The sequence below is a fragment of the Dicentrarchus labrax genome, unplaced genomic scaffold, assembly GCF_905237075.1.
Source record: "Dicentrarchus labrax unplaced genomic scaffold, dlabrax2021, whole genome shotgun sequence".
Classification (NCBI taxonomy): Eukaryota; Metazoa; Chordata; class Actinopteri; family Moronidae; genus Dicentrarchus; species Dicentrarchus labrax.
Genome location: NW_026136723.1, coordinates 2460507 through 2481611, shown reverse-complemented (window position 1 = coordinate 2481611; position 21105 = coordinate 2460507). Strand labels below are relative to the sequence as shown.

The 21105-nt window shown below is 41.1% G+C and overlaps 2 protein-coding genes and 2 long non-coding RNA genes across 6 annotated transcripts in view; 2 read left to right on the top strand and 2 right to left on the bottom strand.

Moving 5' to 3' along the window:
• Positions 1-553: 553 nt before the first annotated feature.
• The window catches only part of LOC127357977 (zinc finger protein 37-like), a 111488-nt gene continuing 90936 nt past the window's right edge, over positions 554-21105 (bottom strand). The window contains exons 1-4 of one of the 2 annotated variants that reach the window (XM_051390697.1): positions 20745-21096; positions 18122-18520; positions 9485-9961; positions 554-2937 (exon numbers count right to left, since the gene is read on the bottom strand). In XM_051390697.1, coding sequence (XP_051246657.1) covers positions 1337-2937; positions 9485-9961; positions 18122-18520; positions 20745-20937 — 2670 coding nt within the window. In that variant the 5' untranslated portion in view covers positions 20938-21096 and the 3' untranslated portion in view covers positions 554-1336. Of the gene's footprint in view, positions 2938-9484; positions 9962-18121; positions 18521-20744; positions 21097-21105 lie in introns of those variants that run through there. The other variant, XM_051390696.1, reaches the window with a different exon arrangement.
• The window catches only part of LOC127358043 (gastrula zinc finger protein XlCGF57.1-like), an 81881-nt gene continuing 68984 nt past the window's right edge, over positions 8209-21105 (bottom strand). For both annotated transcript variants that reach the window (XM_051390920.1, XM_051390921.1), the window contains one exon: positions 8209-8262. The gene's annotated coding sequence lies outside the window, so the exon portion shown is untranslated. The remainder of the gene's footprint in view (positions 8263-21105) is intronic.
• LOC127358145 (uncharacterized) lies at positions 12990-16025 on the top strand. Its single transcript, XR_007882375.1, has 5 exons — positions 12990-13100; positions 14927-15059; positions 15238-15374; positions 15478-15623; positions 15946-16025. It is a non-coding gene; the product is annotated as an uncharacterized LOC127358145 (long non-coding RNA).
• Positions 16439-17931, top strand: LOC127358156 (uncharacterized). The gene is made up of 3 exons (XR_007882386.1): positions 16439-16519; positions 16785-16903; positions 17890-17931. It is a non-coding gene; the product is annotated as an uncharacterized LOC127358156 (long non-coding RNA).

Here is a 21105-nt window from a genome sequence, read left to right as displayed (position 1 = left end):
TATGTAAACACAAACATTTATTAACCAGATATAATAAAACCAACTGAGGAAAAATACACAATATACAATCTAACTTAAAGGGGAAAAGAAGAGAGAGAGAGAGTGAGTGAGTGAGTGAGTGAGTGAGTGTGTGTGCGTGCGTGTGCAGGGGGTCATGAAATGTCCTCTGACCAGATGTTTCAGGGTGTGAAACACGTGCTGGTGAGAGACACAGAGAATGAAGAAGTGGGAGGTTTTGAATCCCTCTCTACATGTATGTACTTAGACCGAATATGTGTGTGGGTGATTTTTAGATTAATGGTGCCGTAAAAATCTAGTTAGTGTATGCAAAGACGATATCTGTGTGAAGCATTAAACTAACATCACCTTAGCACTGTCTCAAAGACTACGGTTACTACAGTGACCTCAGTTAATCAAATCAACATCACAATACCACAGTAACCTGAATTAAACACATCAGCAACATTAACAATGATTAAACAGTCCTTGTTTAGCCATGAACTCTGTTAAGTTATCTGTCTATGCCGAGTACGTTACCAACAGTCCAATGGAGATGAAAAAGAGTTGCGGTTGACAGTCCTGTGAGCCATGCTGATCAGAATTGTGGTTCTGAAGTCCAAAACTGTCTCTGCAGTGCGATGTCCACTGGTGCAGGTATCGCAGGAAAAACAGGCTTTTGTGCCGTGCTATAATTTTTTGTTGTGCGTCGTCGTGCATCAGGCCGCACCAAGGTCAAAATTTATCACCCAGGGTCGGTGTGTGAGCAGGAGCGAAGGTAGATGAGGAAAAAAGGCGAAGAGAGAGAGAGAGAGAGAGAGAGAGAGAGAGAGATCATCTCTCTGGCTTAAATAGCTGTGATGACAGGTCTGGTTTCAGAGGGATCTTGACCAATGAAAGGCTGTTGTTTGGCCGTTTATTGCCTTTATGACACACCCTGGCCGCATTCCGGGACCCCCCCCAACAGAGTTATCTGTATCACAGGTCTGTTATCTAGCGGGCCTGTTCCCTTTGCAAATGGGAAATGGACCGATACTTGTATAGCGCCTTTCTAGTCTTCCGACCACTCAAAGCGCCTTTACACTACATGCACCGTGATGGCAAAGTCTATCAAACAGAAAGTAACTCATTCAAACACATTTACACAGAGATGCTGTGCATCAGGAGCAATTTGGGGTTCAGTATCTTGCTCAAGGATACTTTGACACATGGCAGGAGCAGCCGGGGATCGAACCGACAACCTTCCGATTTGGGGACTACCCGCTCTGCTTGAGCCACAGCTCTCATCATCTCAGTCAGTTCTCATGTGTCTCTGCATAGTACTTTTAATTCAGAAGCTTTAACTGCAGACTGAGCTGGATGTGTGAGTTGTCATGTGGTCCGCTAGAGTACTCTTTTTAATGAAGTTTTGTTGGCATACTGAGCAGCTGAAAGGTTTCTTATCTGTATGACTTCTCATGTGCAAATGCAGATTACTCTTATATCCAAAGCTTTTATCACACACTGAGCAGCTGAATGGTTTCTCACCTGTGTGAGTTATCATGTGTAACTGCAGACTATGCTTATATCCAAAGCTTTTATCGCACAGTGAGCAGCTGAATGGTTTCTCACCAGTATGACTTTTCATATGTATATGCAGATGACCCTTTTGAATGAACCTTTTATCACACACTGAGCAGCTGAATGGTTTCTCACCCGTGTGAGTTCTCATGTGTAACTGCAGAGCATGCTTATATCCAAAGCTTTTATCACACAAAGGGCAGCTGAAAGGTTTTATACCTGTATGAGTCTTCATGTGACCCTGCACATGACTCTTTAGACTGAAGCTTTTATCACACACTGAGCAGCTGAACGGTTTCTCACCTGTATGAGTCTTCATGTGACCCTGCAGACGACTCTTTCGACTGAAGCTTTTATCACACACTGAGCAGCTGAACGGTTTCTCACCTGTATGAGTCTTCATGTGACCCTGCAGATGACTCTTTAGACTGAAGCTTTTATCACACACTGAGCAGCTGAACGGTTTCTCACCTGTGTGAGTTCTCATGTGCAACTGCAGATTAGACTTATGTCCAAAGCTTTTAGCACACACTGTGCAGCTGAATGGTTTCTCACCTGTGTGAGTTTTCATGTGATCCTGCAGACAATGCTTATATCCAAAGCTTTTATCACACACTGAGCAGCTGAAAGGTTTCACTCCTGTATGAGTACTCATGTGACCCTGCAGATGACACTTTTGACTGAAGCTTTTATCACACACCGAGCAGCTGAATGGTTTAACTCCTGTGTGAGTTCTCATGTGCAACTGCAGACTACTCTTTCGTCCATAGCGTTTATGACACACTAAGCAGCTAAACGGTTTCTCACCTGTGTGAATTTTCATGTGTATACGTAAATATCTGCTCCATGAAAAACATTTCTTACAAACTGAACAGCTGAAAGGCTTTATATTGGTAACATCACCTGACTGAGGTTCCCTGGTGTCTTTAAAATCATTGTTGCGATGATCAGTCTCAGATTCAGAAGACTCTTCAGTCTTACCATCCGTATCAGGTTGTGAATGTTCATCTGGATCTGAGTTTCTGGCTGGTTCTGGTCCTCCACAGTCCTCTCCATCATCTGTTTCCATCTGTTCAGTTAGCCTTTGAGTAAGCTGTGAGGACTGAGGTTTCTCTTCATCATCATCATCTTCACTCTTCACAGGGACATAAGTGAATGTAAACTCTTGAAGTTGCTCTCCCTCCTGACTGGTCCTGACTTCCTTCCGACTGGTCCTGACTTCCTTCCGACTGGTCCTGACTTCCTCCTGACTGGTCCTGACTTCCTCCTGTTCCTCTTTAATGTGTGGGGGCTCTGGGTCCTCCTGGTCCAGACTGGGTCTCCACTCCTGCTGCTGCTCAGGGGGAACCTCTTCTTTAATCACTGACAGCTGCTGGACGTCTGCAGGACACAGTAAACACAAAGATAGACATTATGGAAAACCACCACTTTCTGTTAAATCCAGACTGGATAACTGTGGGATCATCATCAGGCTGAAGATGTCACTCAGTGGTAACACATTGGAAACAAGTTGAAATCTGTTGACAGGGTCTCGTGAGGATTATAAGCAGAAGACTTCATGGGAAGTAAGCAATGATTAAAAAGATCAGTGTTTCTTCTGAACAAGGCAGAAGATTCTTTAACCTTTAACGGTGCGGTCTGCTGCCACAGCAAGGGAAAGTTGGAGAACAGTAAAGGGTCAACATGCTTGTCGAAAGGAGTCTGCCAGATTTGTTCCTGTTTACCAATGTAGGAGTGGACAACTCCGGACTAATATATGGGAACATCACCCAAAGATTCTTCATTGGTGCTAAATCTAAAGTACTATTTTTAGTCCAACATATTTTAATATCTGCAGTCGAACAGTACATACGATATGATCTGCAGGGAATTGGAGCAGTGAATGTGGTATGTGGTATTACTACTTTAACCTCCCCTCATGGTATTTTTAGTGACATTTAAACATAATATTCCAAAGGTGTAAGCTACTGTACTGGACTGTACTGACTGAATAAATATTGAACAGTTAAATAGGCTAGAGACTGAAGCTTTGTGCCCGCAGATTCCATGGATTATTATTTAGTTTCAAGTGAATCAAAAGATAAAATAGTTGTGGGAGAGAAACAGGATTTGGGGGTAATAAAATAGATGTGCCCCTGGTCAAAGGGTTGAGTTTTATGATAGGAAGAGCCAGGGGGAAGGCACAGATGGAAGGACCATTTGGTGAGAGAGACCTGGAGTTACAGGAGTAACATTTGCAAGACACAGGGGGTTTTATTGTTTGTGATGTAATGAGATGTACTGGAATGTATATAAGGGAGAGCATTTTGGAAGTCGGGAGAGAACATCCACGACGTGACCTTCTCTCCATGCAGCATGAATTAAAGTGACTTGATTATCACACCGCTTGAAAGTTCTTCAGAGACTTAGCACCTCTCACGTTTGGGAAGAATTTCCACGACATAGTTATTATTAATAATAACTATTATCAATCACAGCACACAGCTCGGATCGTGAATGTGCTTTATCGTTTCATGTTATGAAGATATCCAAGATGAGTCATCTAAGATGGCGCCATGTATGGTCGCCTCGGTTTTTTGGTGTGCTTTGTTATTGCTTGTTTTGTTAGTTAACTCAGTTTTTCGGCTGTGATACCCGGAGCTCTTTCACTATAGAAGAGCTCATGAATATCAGGGGAACAACTCAGGCTGATCTGTTTCCCAGTTTTCATCTTTCTTCAGTTGAAATATTGGACATCGTGGTCAAAGGTGCGCTCGTGCAATGAAATGCAGGAGGAGAGGAAAACGTGCCGGTGCGCTTGTTCGTCTCCGCCAGCACGGACATCGCACACCATTAACTGGGGTATTCCTTTCCAACATGTGTTCACTGTGCAATAAAATGGACCAATTTATATTACACCAAGTTGATGCTGCACTGGAAAATATATGAGGCCATACACTAGACCAACACGAAAATCATCGCACTGGAGGCAGAGTGCACCGACTACAAGTCCGCCGCTGTGGACCTACGCCAAGGGCTCGCAGAGCTGGAAAAGAAACATCTAAATGAAGTGATGGAGCTGACAGACAAACTAGAAGATTATGAGAACAGACAGCGCCGTAAAAACTTCAGAATTGTGGGATTCCCACATGGAGTCCAGGGGGCTTTCGCTGTGGACTTTATGGAGAAAAGGCTATCGGAGATCCTAGGACTCTCCAGTGCGATAGAGGTGGAGAGAGCCCATCACACACTACACCGAGCGAGCAGGGAGCATCGTTTTCCGATTACCTTTGATGAAATGAAGGTTTGATGAGCTGTGCTGTTGTAGAGATTAACTCTACTGCTCATGTTCAGGGTTATATAATAATAAAATAGTATATAATAGTTCACAGCAGCTTTTCTAACAAATATTGATTCATGTTGCAGCGTTTTTAGGGCTGCACAATTGATGGAAATATGTCTAATTGCAATTTGCAAATGACAGAAGCTGCAATGTTTTTGATGAAGTTAAAATTAAATGTGAAATTAAAATTTGTGACAAACAGCTTTATAATGAGGTACTGAAGTGTCTTCCCAACATCAAGACCAACGCATATGAGGCATTATGGGCATAACACGATTAAACAGACAAGCAAGGGAGACTTGAACCTTTCTGAAGTTTCAGTTAGTTTTGCACAGAAACAGCCAACAGGGGGCTCTGACCTCTGCGGAGGGGGGTCTCGGCTTTTTTTAACCAGTTTCTCCTTATAATGACAAACAGAATCTTAACTGGGGGGTCATTTATCATCAGTCCCATGAGGCTGGTCTTTGGTCACTGAGCTCTTTGCAGGGTTAGAGGTGTATTAAATGTGTAACACTGACAGCTAGTGTTTAAAAAGAGAACTGCAATCTAAATTCAGAATATTGCAGCGTGATGTCTCCCCACGTCCTCCTCCTCTGCGGAGAAGCTCACAGTACCCAGGTTGAGGACACTGAACCTACAGCCTTAACATCTGTTATACAGAAGATCATTCCAGTTCGACTTTAACCTGATTTATGTTATTCTTTCACAATAAAACTATATTTTTTATCTAATAACTGTTTGGAGTAGAAGAAACATTTTTGTACAGTGGGTTCTTTCGATGATGCCAATTTTACCAATATGGGCCACACCCATTCATGCCCTAAAAACATTACACCAGTTTGGATATTTTATCTAATCTTAACCAAAATTCATACATAAAATATTTAGATTAAGGAGAACAAGACTTGTAGGTCACTTATTGCTTGTCTGTAATTGGCTATCTTCCTTTTGAAGGTGTGTCATGATGCACTTAACATATAACAATCATATTTTAATGCTGAATTGAACTGCAACCAAATTTGAGAATGTTGTCCATAAACCCAAACTGAACTTCATACAATTCCACTAACAATAGTTCCACAATAATTCTGAGTTTCAGGGGACAGGACAAATAAAGCACAGATGCAAGTGCTGCATACTATTTATTTGATTAATATAAAATACAGTTATTGGTTGCCTGTAATTGTTACTTTAGAAGGTGTAGCCAGTTGTACTTGACAGGCAAACAAATTTGGGAATTCTGTACATACAACCACATCGCAAGTATGTGTAACATTTCATAAAATTCTACCTACAATATCTCCACCGTGGGGTCATCAATAAAACCCCAACAGATTGCACACAGTATTCAATAACCACAGACTTTGGGTGTATTTTCAGACGTCAGATGAATCACAAACCCTTCTTTAAAAAAGCAGTTTTAAAGGTTCTCTCTGCTGTGTGTGGTTGTGTTAAAGGCCGCGGTGATCTTATATGAACAGTGGCAAGTTAAAAAGAGTTAGTTATACAAAGACTGTTTCTGTGTGGAACACAAGATTTAACTAAGATCACCATAGCAGTGTAGAACATGAGTAACACAGTAACCTAACATAAACCAGAACAAAATCACAACAATAAAACTAGATCAATACATTACATTTACAAAAGTTAAGCAGTCCAGTACTTAATGAACACAGTTAAACTGTGCACAGCTATGTATGCCCACTATGTTCAGTGGTGTAGTGGTTCCTGGAGAAATGGGTAAACTCTTGCTGAGTTGTTGGCCAGTGATCCCGTAAGCCAGGCAGGGGAAAGTTGTTTTCCATTGTCACATTGTTGTCGGGCTCTACGACGTAGGGTGTTAGAGTGGTCTAACTGTATTGGTTTAATCAATTAATGGTTATCAAAAATTATAATTATCAAAAGATAATAGAAAATGACTTTAATATTAATGTTCCTCGGGGCACCACCCTTAAATAAGGGAATCATAACCAATAATCGATTGATCAGTTTCATAAAAATGACTCTAAACTATTAATTCAGAAATCAGATTAATAATTAAATTAATAATTGCAACCAAAATCATTAATAATAGCTAGAGTGGGAGCTTTGGAGTACTACATAGAAGAGGTTGGTATCACTCGTATGAAATTAAATAGGCCAGCATATGTAAACACAAACATTTATTAACCAGATATAATAAAACCAACTGAGGAAAAATACACAATATACAATCTAACTTAAAGGGGAAAAGAAGAGAGAGAGAGAGTGAGTGAGTGAGTGAGTGAGTGAGTGAGTGTGTGTGTGTGCGTGTGCAGGGGGTCATGAAATGTCCTCTGACCAGATGTTTCAGGGTGTGAAACACGTGCTGGTGAGAGACACAGAGAATGAAGAAGTGGGAGGTTTTGAATCCCTCTCTACATGTATGTACTTAGACCGAATATGTGTGTGGGTGATTTTTAGATTAATGGTGCCGTAAAAATCTAGTTAGTGTATGCAAAGACGATATCTGTGTGAAGCATTAAACTAACATCACCTTAGCACTGTCTCAAAGACTACGGTTACTACAGTGACCTCAGTTAATCAAATCAACATCACAATACCACAGTAACCTGAATTAAACACATCAGCAACATTAACAATGATTAAACAGTCCTTGTTTAGCCATGAACTCTGTTAAGTTATGTGTCTATGCCAAGTACGTTACCAACAGTCCAATGGAGATGAAAAAGAGTTGCAGTTGACAGTCCTGTGAGCCATGCTGATCAGAATTGTGGTTCTGAAGTCCAAAACTGTCTCTGCAGTGCGATGTCCACTGGTGCAGGTATCGCAGGAAAAACAGGCTTTTGTGCCGTGCTATAATTTTTTGTCATGCGTCGTCGTGCATCAGGCCGCACCAAGGTCAAAATTTATCACCCAGGGTCGGTGTGTGAGCAGGAGCGAAGGTAGATGAGGAAAAAAGGCGAAGAGAGAGGGAGAGAGAGAGAGAGAGAGATCATCTCTCTGGCTTAAATAGCTGTGATGACAAGTCTGGTTTCAGAGGGATCTTGACCAATGAAAGGCTGTTGTTTGGCCGTTTATTGCCTTTATGACACACCCTGGCCGCATTCCGGGACCCCCCCCCCCAACAGAGTTATCTGTATCACAGGTCTGTTATCTAGCGGGCCTGTTCCCTTTGCAAATGGGAAATGGACCGATACTTGTATAGCGCCTTTCTAGTCTTCCGACCACTCAAAGCGCCTTTACACTACATGCACCGTGATGGCAAAGTCTATCAAACAGAAAGTAACTCATTCAAACACATTTACACAGAGATGCTGTGCATCAGGAGCAATTTGGGGTTCAGTATCTTGCTCAAGGATATTTGACACATGGCAGGAGCAGCCGGGGATCGAACCGACAACCTTCCGATTTGGGGACTACCCGCTCTGTTTGAGCCACAGCTCTCATCATCTCAGTCAGTTCTCATGTGTCTCTGCATAGTACTTTTAATTCAGAAGCTTTAACTGCAGACTGAGCTGGATGTGTGAGTTGTCATGTGGTCCGCTAGAGTACTCTTTTTAATGAAGTTTTGTTGGCATACTGAGCAGCTGAAAGGTTTCTTATCTGTATGACTTCTCATGTGCAAATGCAGATTACTCTTATATCCAAAGCTTTTATCACACACTGAGCAGCTGAATGGTTTATCACCTGTGTGAGTTATCATGTGTAACTGCAGACTATGCTTATATCCAAAGCTTTTATCGCACAGTGAGCAGCTGAATGGTTTCTCACCAGTATGACTTTTCATATGTATATGCAGCGGACCCTTTTGAATGAACCTTTTATCACACACTGAGCAGCTGAATGGTTTCTCACCCGTGTGAGTTCTCATGTGTAACTGCAGAGCATGCTTATATCCAAAGCTTTTATCACACAATGAGCAGCTGAATGGTTTCTCACCTGTATGAGTCTTCATGTGACCCTGCACATGACTCTTTAGACTGAAGCTTTTATCACACACTGAGCAGCTGAACGGTTTCTCACCTGTATGAGTCTTCATGTGACCCTGCAGACGACTCTTTCGACTGAAGCTTTTATCACACACTGAGCAGCTGAACGGTTTCTCACCTGTATGAGTCTTCATGTGACCCTGCAGATGACTCTTTAGACTGAAGCTTTTATCACACACTGAGCAGCTGAACGGTTTCTCACCTGTGTGAGTTCTCATGTGCAACTGCAGATTAGACTTATGTCCAAAGCTTTTAGCACACACTGTGCAGCTGAATGGTTTCTCACCTGTGTGAGTTTTCATGTGATCCTGCAGACAATGCTTATATCCAAAGCTTTTATCACACACTGAGCAGCTGAAAGGTTTCATACCTGTATGAGTACTCATGTGACCCTGCAGATGACACTTTTGACTGAAGCTTTTATCACACACCGAGCAGCTGAATGGTTTAACTCCTGTGTGAGTTCTCATGTGCAACTGCAGACTACTCTTTCGTCCATAGCGTTTATGACACACTAAGCAGCTAAACGGTTTCTCACCTGTGTGAATTTTCATGTGTATACGTAAATATCTGCTCCATGAAAAACATTTCTTACAAACTGAACAGCTGAAAGGCTTTATATTGGTAACATCACCTGACTGAGGTTCCCTGGTGTCTTTAAAATCATTGTTGCGATGATCAGTCTCAGATTCAGAAGACTCTTCAGTCTTACCATCCGTATCAGGTTGTGAATGTTCATCTGGATCTGAGTTTCTGGCTGGTTCTGGTCCTCCACAGTCCTCTCCATCATCTGTTTCCATCTGTTCAGTTAGCCTTTGAGTAAGCTGTGAGGACTGAGGTTTCTCTTCATCATCATCATCTTCACTCTTCACAGGGACATAAGTGAATGTAAACTCTTGAAGTTGCTCTCCCTCCTGACTGGTGCTGACTTCCTTCCGACTGGTCCTGACTTCCTTCCGACCGGTCCTGACTTCCTTCCGACTGGTCCCGACTTCCTCCTGTTCCTCTTTAATGTGTGGGGGCTCTGGGTCCTCCTGGTCCAGACTGGGTCTCCACTCCTGCTGCTGCTCAGGGGGACCCTCTTCTTTACACACCGATAGCTGCTGGACGTCTGCAGGACACAGTAAACAGACATTATGGAAAACCACCATTTTCTGTTAAAATCCAGACTGGATAACTGTGGGATCATCATCAGGCTGAAGATGTCACTCAGTGGAAACACATTGGAACCAAGTTGAAATCTGTTGAAAAGGTCTCACAAGGATTATCAGCAGACTTTCCTGGAAAGTAAGCAACGATTAAAAGGATCAGAATTTCTTATGAGCAAGGCAGAAGATTCTTTAACCTTTAACGGTGCGGTCTGATGCCACAGCAAGGGAAAGTTGGTCAAGTAAAGGGTCAACATGCCGGTCGAAAGGATTCTGCCAGATTTGTTCCCGTTTATCGATGTAGGAGTGGACTACTCCGGACAAATAAATGGGAACATCACCCAAATATTCTTCATTGGTTCACTACGCATGAAGAAAAATATTTTTCTTTTTTTATTATTGTTGAAACATTTGAATTGAATGGGTAGTCACAATAACACTAGTTAGTAGATACAGTCAATGCAATTAAAGAGTTATTAATTTACTTTAAAGCCAAGATCATAAATTATATCTAAAGTACTATTTTTAGTCCAACATATTTAAATATCTCCGTTCGAACAGTACATACGATATTATCTGCAGGGAATTGGAGCAGTGAATGTGGTACAGTATGTTTTCATTTCTATTACTGCTTTAACTTTCCCTGAGGGTATTTTTATTTTTAGTGACATTGAAACAACAATATTCCAAAGGTGTAGGCTACTGTACTGGACTGTACTGACTGAATAAATATTGAACAATTAGATAGGCTAGAGACTGAAGCTTCGTGCATGCAGGTTCCACAGATTATTATTTCGTTTCAAGTGAATCAAAAGATAAAATAGTTATTATTAATAATAACCCATTATCAATCACAGCACACAGCTCGGATCGTGAATGTGCTTTATCGTTTCTTGTTATGAAGATATTCAAGATGAGTCATCTAAGATGGCACCACGTACAGTCACTTCGGTTTGTTGGTGCGCTTTGTTTGTCTCTTGTTTGTTTTCTTTGTTAACTCAGTTTTTTGGTTGTGATACCTGGAGCTCTTTCACTAGAGACGAGCTCATGAATATCAGTGGAACAACTCAAGCTGATCTGTCTGACCAGTTTTCTTCTTTCTTCAGCTGAAATATTGGACATCGTGGTCAAAGGTGCACCGACCAGTGAAACGCAGGAGGAGAAGAAAACGTGCCGGTGCGCTTGGGCGCCTCTGCCAGCACGGACATCACACACCGTTACCAGGGATATTCCTTTCCAACATGCGTTCAATGTGTAATAAAATGGACCAACTTCAGTTACTTCTGGGGAAAAACAGAGACTTTTCTTCATCCTCTCTTTCATGCTTCATGGAGACGTGGCTGTGTGGATCGATACCGGACTCTGTGGATCGATACCGGACTCTGTGGATCGATACCGGACTCTGTGGATCGATACCGGACTCTGTGGATCGATACCGGACTGCACTGCAGCTGGCAGGCTTCCAACTCTTCAGAGCAGATCGTGATACAGAACTCTCCAGTAAAACAAAGGGTGAAGGAATCTGTTCGTGCACCAACAGTAGCTGGTACAATGATGTGACAGTGAGCCAACAGCACTACTCTTCTAATCTGGAATATTTCCTCATAAACTGTAAACCTTTTCACTCCCCCTGTCAATTTGTTTCATACATTCTGGTAAGTGTTTACATTCCACCGCAGGCCACCTTGCAGGAGGCACAGCGCACGCTCGCCAACCACATACTGAGTGTGGAGCGGACTAACCCGAACTCTTTAGTTATTGTCCTTGGTGACTTTAACAAAGGAAACCTCAGCCACGAACTCCCCAAATACAGACAGTTTATTAAATGCCTGACCAGAGAGAAGAACACACTGGATCACTGTTACACTACAGTCAGCGGAGCTTATCACGTCGTCCCCCGCACTTGGCCTCTCTGAACAGTCATGGTCCACCTGATTCCTTCATACAGGCAGAAATTAAAGCTCTGTAAACCTGTTGTGAGGACATCACAATAGTGGACCAGTGAAGCTGCAGAGGGTCTTCAGGCATGTTTGGGCTCTACTGACTGGGATGTGTTCAGGACTGCTACCAACAGTCTGGACCAGAGGCTGTGACGTCATACGTCAGCTTCTGTGAGGACTGCTGTGTACCATCTCGCACCACAGTGAGTTATAACAATGACAAACCCAGGTTCACAGCCAAAGACAGTTACAGAAGGAGCAAGCATTCAGGAGTGGGGACAGGGACAGGTTTATGGAGGCAAAGTACAAGTTAAGCAAGGCGGTGAGAGAAGCTAAACGACAGTACTCTGAGAAACTTCCATGTCAGTTCTCAGCCAACAACTCTGGTTCTGTCTGTAAGGGGCTCAGAGAGATAACCAACTACAACCCTAACCTAACCCCTCCCCCACCAATGAATTGCGTCTAGCAAACGAGCTGAATGAGTCTTACTGTCGTTTTGACAGACAAAAGGAGCAGTCCTGACACCCCTCACCTGCACCCCCTCACCAGTTCCCCCCCAGCTCAGCAGGAGCCAGGGCCACTTCACAACTCCACATCTCTGTGAATCCCTCCTCCTCCACCACAGTGATGACTCTCTGCCTTCAAGATATAAGTTAAAATAATAATACCTTTAAGACATTACGTCTCTCGTATTGACTTTCCCTATCAGGACATAATGCACATTATTATATAACGTCCATATGTGCAATAGATAGTCGAATAGATCAATTATATGTGGGTTAATTGGAAAGCATAATCAACAGTAATTTTTGTCCAATTCTGACAGCCGTACTGCCTCCACACTCGCAAAGTGATGCACAGCATCAGGAGCAGTTCACAGTTCATGTACACAGTAAATTCCACAGTTTTAAATATGCAGTGCCAAAGTACATTGACTCTTTCAGAGTTAGTACAACAACAGCTGGAGTAAGATACCGTACAGTGTTGGTGAAAATATATGTAATTAATTCGTTTCACTTTTTTCTGTTTTTACTACCGGTTGTGTCTGGCTTCCACCCGCTGGAGGTTCTCTGTGTAAATTGACGTGGGCTGCTCGAAGTGTCGGTCAGATATAGAACACTGGAGGCTCGCTTCTGTGACATTTCCCGAACCACGGCTGCTGGTGGGTATTGAAACATTGAATAGCAGACATAATGCGGCGCGTCCGCACCTGGTGGCTTTTGGGGGGTTGGCAGTGTTGTCTTTGTGTTGTAATGGTAGAATTAAGTAACGTTACTACAGTAATATAAAGTAAATCCCTATGACGGTTTGGCACCTTCAGGAAAATTATATGATTAAGTTAAATTAAATCTTACTGGTTACTTCTGCAAAGTAGCTGATTATTTTTCAGCAGCTTGGTGGCTTGAAACATTACTTTTTACTATACTCAAAGTGAACGGGATTCACCTCATAAAAGGTGGCCTTGCTTCTGGGCTGTTCAGTTGAAATGATATTCCTATGTATGTTATGTATATTCTCAAATTTGAGGGAATAAAGGGCATATAGTTTTTGTTTATTGTAATAATGAGCACATGAACTTTAACCTTAACTGTGCTGATACTCTCTGCAGGGAGCATGCTGCTTAAAGCAAAACTTGGTGTTGGCCAAAAATTTGTTAGAATAACAGAGCCAAATCTGAAAGAATTTTTTTATTGCAGGTAAGAAATTGACATTGTGGAATTAAGATTTGCACAAGAAGCTTTAAGTGCTAATAGTAACCGAATGTAGTTGTTTAAAATACTAGAATATTATTATAAAATCATAGAAAATTTTAGGTTCTTGGATTTTGGAATTGATCAATATCTTACAATTGTCTATGTGTTTTGTGTTCCCCTTTCTAACCACATCCATAACTTTGGATGCATTGCTTAAAGTATAGTTGGTACAAAAACATAAACATTTTAAATTCACATTAAGTGTTTGTTTGAGCCCTACTGTAAAAGGTAATCCAGATTAGGGTTGCAAAGAGGTGGACATTTTCCCGTAAATTTCCAGAAACTTTCCATGGAAAGATAAACTGGGGAATTTTGGAAACATTCTGGTGGCGTCCATGTTCTTTCCGACTCGTAATGCCCAAAGACAAATGTAACGCTAAAAGTGGTACAATCCAGGCAATTACGTCAGGTTCTCGTCAGAGCAATTTGGGCGGGGGATTTATGAGACAAATGGATAGCACCATAAGTAGTAACCCAAACCATTGACCTTTAGCTTAACATATGATGGTAGCTAGCATGCTGCCTTTGATTTACTATGGCTATGGTTATGGTTATATGTGTAAAATACAATTAACCCAAATAGGTTAATAACAATGGGTTATGTATTAACCCCCCTGAAAAAAGAAAAAAACGTATGTAGTAGCCTATGCTGATTACTGCGTGTGTGCATGTCATTGACAAATATAGGGAGGACATTCAAGTTGCATTAAATCAGGTTGTTTTAAGCAAGATTATCCTGCAAGATGTTTCTTTTCAACTACATGTAAGTTCCCTGTTATAGACTAACAGTATTATAACAAGCAATATTAAAAATATCCAGTTTATTCCCATTAATTCCCATGGAAAGTTTCCAAATTTGAAATTCCCGGATTTTGCAACCCTAATCCAGATTCAGTGAATATTAAGTGAGTAGTGAAATGTTATCATTAGATAAGCAATTATGTTCCTGTTTACACAAGCTTTTGTGCCTGTTTCTTAGCATTTGCAAAGACTGGTGTCCCAGCTGTAACAGAAGATTGAAAGTTGTCGACAGTTCAGTGACTGAGTTGGATGAAGATGTTTTTGAGGATGTAGTAACAGATCCCTCAACGGGGGTGTTAACCATCCAATATAGCTCAGGATTGTTTCTGTTAAATTTCTATTATGTTATGATGTTAATTATAAGTGACAGGTTAGGGTTATCAGCAAACTCTATATAATGTGTTCTTATTTCGATTTCTCAATTCATGATTAGAATCTGTCTCCACGGTAGCCTCTCCTGAGCAATCCTAACCATCATCCTTCAATTCCTTGGACTCTAACGACACAGACATCATTTCTGATTTCCCTCCAGAAAACGCCAGAGGTTGGATGCAGAAGCTAAGCAAGTAAGTTCTTATAAATAAGTTCTTATAACATTTACGTTGTTTGAAGACATTGTTGATCTCATGATTATGTCTAAGTTTGTTAAGTTTTGTTTCTTTTAGCCCCTGAAAATGTTTTATTTTATCATAATTAAGTGCACATCAAAGATATTAAAATCCATTAATTGTATTGTGTTTCAAGTTGATGGAATCCGTTCTTACCAACAAACCTGGTGGGGAACGTGTAATAAATTAATACAACCCAACCAAATCCTTGATGGATGAAACCAGACGAAAAATGGTGAACATACTGGCAGCTGACATGACAGAAAATAATGGGTAATTTGTTAACAGTGCTTGTGTTCTGAATCTAGCTTAGAGATGAATTTGAAATTGAAATTAAATCCAGTGAATATAACTGCAAACTCCTTTCTCCTTGCAGTACATCCCCACCCAGACAAGTGAAAGAAATCCCCAAAAAATCCAAGCAGCACTACTATGATAGTGAGAGTGGAACTGGGTACTTGGCCTGTAGGATTGAAAGTATTCAGAGAGGCACCGCTAAAGACAAGCAATCGTCGTTTAGAGGTAATACTGGATAAATGTATGGAACAAAACAGTCGCAAGATCAGTTATTGCATTTGTTGCACATAATGTTTCTCAGAAAAATTATACAATATTTTTTCTTGAAGTCTAACTACAGCCAATTTTAACGCACAAAATAATAGTAATAATCATAAATTGTGAAGAAAATGTCAATATTAACAGCAGCACTGATGTGTTTCATCACAGTACAGTCAGTAATTAAGTTTATACTTTTGGGTAGAGTACCTCTTTAAAAGTTGGCCAAGTTTCTAAAACTGTTTTTGATATCAGTATTTCTAATACTGTAATTTACCATTTTATGTAGAATCAGCCAAAGAATCATCTGGTGAAGACATGTCTGGAGGACCAACTGTCAGACGAGTGTCCGAAACATTCAGACACGGTCAAGAAAAGACTGAAACTGACGTTTGTGTATCGCTGCAACATGGTCCTTGACCCCCAGCAGTCGAGCAACATACCGTCAGACTTTCCACGTTTTAAAGACATCAAAGGCTTGGTAATTATCATTATTTTGAAAATATTATGACAGTTCAATAGTTTTTATAAGATGGTATACAGGCGTTGTAGTAATACTCCATTAACTATCACCCGTTAACTTGCCTGTCAGATAATTTAAATTGTCCAACTGAAGTTGATGTTGACTTTGGTAAGCTGATTGTTTAAATGCTGTTGCCATTGCAGAGCCACTGAATTTTCTTGACAGCCCGCATAACTGAAGTGTGTTGAGATTGAACACAAGATTGTTGTTACAGGTTGGGACAGTGACCTTTCGTCTGTTTTATTGGTGCTACCTGATTCCACCCTCTGCTCAAGATTGGAAGAGACCAGGAAAGGTTTCGGCATCCCAAGCAGAGAAGCATCTTGTGGTCTTCAAGAAGGTTTGTATTTTTGGAGGTTATTGAGGGACAAATCTTATATAATTGCCTAATAGTTGTAGAATACGGTCATGCACAATAAGGCATTAATAAAGTGCTTTATAACAAGTACTGACAGTCAATATGCTGCTAACATGTATTCTAATAAGCAACTAGTTGGTTGTCAATATGTCTAACTTAAAGTGTTATTATGTCGTTTTTCGGTTTTTGGTTTTATGTTTTACAACTGTCCAATTGTAATCATATCTTCATGTGTTTGTCTTGGCAGACTGGAACAAACATTCAAGAGCATCTCGATGCCATCACCTCCAGAGCTCAACTCTATCTCCCGGCTGTTGGAGTTAAGAAGAATGTAATCCACCAGTTCAAGAATGCCATACCTTGCAGGTCAACCTCTTCTCTTGGTGCCTTTGATGAACTGTTTAAGGCTCATTTTGTATTTGGCAAATCTTACAACAGCATGCTTCACAACATGTACACGTTCATCCAAACCACAGTGCACAACATTGATGTTGGCAAGGTCAAGGAAAGTCCTCGTGTCTCTGAAGTTAGGGCAAGGTTGCTTTATTAGTGCTTGAAGTTTCTCCTCTGTCATGCAGTGTTTTGTTTGTCAGGCTCAGTTAACTAGTTCAAATACGCTTGTTAGCCATTTACGATTAGGTGACTTACCTGGAAAAAATCTCAGGCTTAAATGTGCCCAGACTGGATGTGGATGTGTGTTTGGTACGTTTTCTGGTTTTAGGAAACATTTAAACACCAAACACACCGAGTATATTGACCAGGAGGTTGACACTGATGTTCATTTGAGCAGTAGAAGAATAGAAGTATAGAACAACACTTTCCTCTTTGTATGTTGTTCCATATTGTCATTTTATGCGGGCTTAAGGTCAGTGTTTTGAATGTAGGTTTGTATTCTACATGAGATGTTTTGATGAGGTGATATTTTGACACAGTTGAGAGCTGCTAATAAAGTTCTTAAATGCATTAGTTTGATTAAACTTAAATTTTTACTCACTTAATGGTGCATTTGCGTGTAGGTTGAAACTAAAAAAAGAGTAAATTAGGTGTAAAATGAACACTGCTAAGATTTCCTTTCAGAAATGGTGTCAAATTTCATTCACACTATACAGCGTTAGAATTTTACTCTATATGAGCTTGTTTTTCATTGCAAGAGAGTAAATTATCAACCCAGTAATGTGTAATATCAACACTTATCAGAGTTATCGTACCCTCCAGTGTTAACTTTTAAGAATTCCACGCAGTGTTAATCTGTAATGGAATGAAACTCAAACAGAATTGATTTGACAGCTTTTATGACACACTGAGAAGCTGAATGGTTTCTCACCAGTATGACTTCTCATATGTCTCTGCAGATGACTCTTTGGACTGAAGCTTTTACTACATACCGGAGCAGCTAAACAGTTTCTCACCTGTGTGAATTTTCATGTGTCTACGTAAACTTTGTCTCCATGAAAAAACATTTCTTACAAACTGAACAGCTCAAAGGCTTTACATTGGTAACATCACCTGACTGAGGTTCCCTGGTGTCTTTAAAATCATTGTCACTATCATCAGTCTCAGATTCAAAAGAGTCTTTAGTCTTACCATCCGTATCAGGTTGTGAATGTTCATCTGGATCTGAGTTTCTGGCTGGTTCCGGTCCTCCACAGTCCTCTCCATCATCTGTTTCCATCTGTTCAGTTAGTCTTTGAGGAAGCTGTGAGGACTGAGGTTTCTCTTCATCATCATCATCTTCACTCTTCACAGGGACAGAAGTGAATGTAAACTCTTGAAGTTGCTCTCCCTCCTGACTGGTCCTGACTTCCTCCTGACTGGTCCTGACTTCCTTCCGACTGGTCCTGACTTCCTCCTGACTGGTCCTGACTTCCTCCTGTTCCTCTTTAATGTGTGGGGGCTCTGGGTCCTCCTGGTCCAGACTGGGTCTCCATTCCTGCTGCTGCTCAGGGGGAACCTCTTCTTTAATCACTGACAGCTGCTGGACGTCTGCAGGACACAGTAAACACAAAGATAGACATTATGGAAAACCACCACTTTCTGTTAAATCCAGACTGGATAACTGTGGGATCATCATCAGGCTGAAGATGTCACTCAGTGGAAACACATTGGAACCAAGTTGAAATCTGTTGACAAGGTCTCATGAGGATTATAAGCAGAAGACTTCATGGGAAGTAAGCAATGATTAAAAAGATCAGTGTTTCTTCTGAACAAGGCAAAAGATTCTTTAACCTTTAACGGTGCGGTCTGCTGCCACAGCAAGGGAAAGTTGGAGAACAGTAAAGGGTCAACATGCTTGTCGAAAGGAGTCTGCCAGATTTGTTCCTGTTTACCAATGTAGGAGTGGACAGCTCCGGACTAATATATGGGAACATCACCCAAAGATTCTTCATTGGTGCTAAATCTAAAGTACTATTTTTAGTCCAACATATTTTAATATCTGCAGTCGAACAGTACATACGATATGATCTGCAGGGAATTGGAGCAGTGAATGTGGTATGTGGTATTACTACTTTAACCTCCACTCATGGTATTTTTAGTGACATTTAAACATAATATTCCAAAGGTGTAAGCTACTGTACTGGACTGTACTGACTGAATAAATATTGAACAGTTAAATAGGCTAGAGACTGAAGCTTTGTGCATGCAGGTTCCATGGATTATTATTTAGTTTCAAGTGAATCAAAAGATAAAATAGTTGTGGGAGAGAAACAGGATTTGGGGGTAATAAAATAGATGTGCCCCTGGTCAAAGGGTTAAGGTTTTATGATAGGAAGAGCCAGGGGGAAGGCACAGATGGAAGGACCATTTGATGAGAGAGACCTGGAGTTACAGGAGTAACATTTGCAAGACACAGGGGGTTATATTGTTTGTGATGTAATGAGATGTACTGGAATGTATATAAGGGAGAGCATTTTGGAAGTCGGGAGAGAACATCCACGACGTGACCTTCTCTCCATGCAGCATGAATTAAAGTGACTTGATTATCACACCGGCTTGAAAGTTCTTCAGAGACTTAGCACCTCTCACGTTTGGGAAGAATTTCCACGACATAGTTATTATTAATAATAACTATTATCAATCACAGCACACAGCTCGGATTGTGAATGTGCATCATTGTTTCAGGTTATGAATATATCTAAGATGAGTCATCTAAGGTGGCGCCACATGCGGTCGCCTCTGTTTGTTGGTGCGCTTTGTTTTTTCTTGTTTTGTTTGTTAACTCAGTTTTTCAGCTGTGATACCCGGAGCTCTTTCACTAGAGAAGAGCTCATGAATATCAGGGGAACAACTCAAGCTGATCTGTGAAACTTCACCATCAGTTCTCAGCCAACGACTCTGGTTCTGTCTGGAAGAGGCTCAGACAGATAACCAACTACAAACATAACCCCCCCCCATTAATGAGTTGCGCCTAGCAAACGAGCTGAATGAGTTCTACTGTCGCTTCGACAGACAAAAGGAGCAGTCCTGAGACCCCTCACCAGTCCCCCCCCCAGCTCAGCAGGAGCCGGGGCCACTTCACAACTCCACATCTCTGTGAATCCCTCCGCCACCACCACAGTGACGACTCTCTGCCTCCAAGAGATATTTATATATATAATTATATGTTAAAGTTTAAATAATCATACCTATAAGAAATGACATCTCTCGTATTGACTTGTCTTATCTGGACATAATGCACATTATTATATAACGTCCATATGTGCAATAGATAGTCGAATAGATCAATTATATGTGGGTTTATTGGAAAGCATAATCAATCACTTTTGTCCAACTCTGACAGCCGTACTGCCTCCACACTCACACAGTGACGCACAGCATCAGGAGCAGTTCACACTTCATCTATGTGAAGAATGATAATATGAAATTTGATTGTAGCTTACAGTCAAATGCTCAGTTTGATGATGAAATGTATTTGTTGTTTATTTCTGACTTTTAGAGCTCGGTGGTTCTCACAGGACAAACATATGATGATCTTATAGAATCTGACACGTTGCTGTAGATTAAATAAAGTAGTTCAACATCTACATCCACATGAATGCAGCAGTAATATTGATCCATCAGATATAATAGTCCAACCTGTTCCTGCACTATCACTACTTTTCCTTTGAGTCCATTGTGCTGATCATCCTGTTACTGCAGTAAAGGCTGTGAATACTACTTCCAGCTCAGAGTGTGAACAGTGAGAGAAGAAGCAGTACAGTGAACCAACCTGCTCTGTGTAACCGAAGTTGAGGGTTGAAAACAGCGTCCAGTAGTTTCCGTTGTCGCTCGTTCTCCTCTTTTGAACGACAAAGTTCCTCCTCGTACTCTGCTATCGTTCTTTCAAACAGCCCAAATATCTCTTCAGCAGCCGCAGTTAGTCGCTGCTTCACCAACGCTCTCAGCATTTGGACTTTACACATTTTCACACAATCACACAAACTCCGTCAAAAACACTGTTTCCACTATGTAAAATTGGCTTCAAAGACCGGTGTACTTTGTTGGCTCGTTACTGTGGATGTCACACACACTTTCTCAGCACGACAAAGGGACACGTTGTTACTGGACGCCATCTTGTTCCACTCTGAACC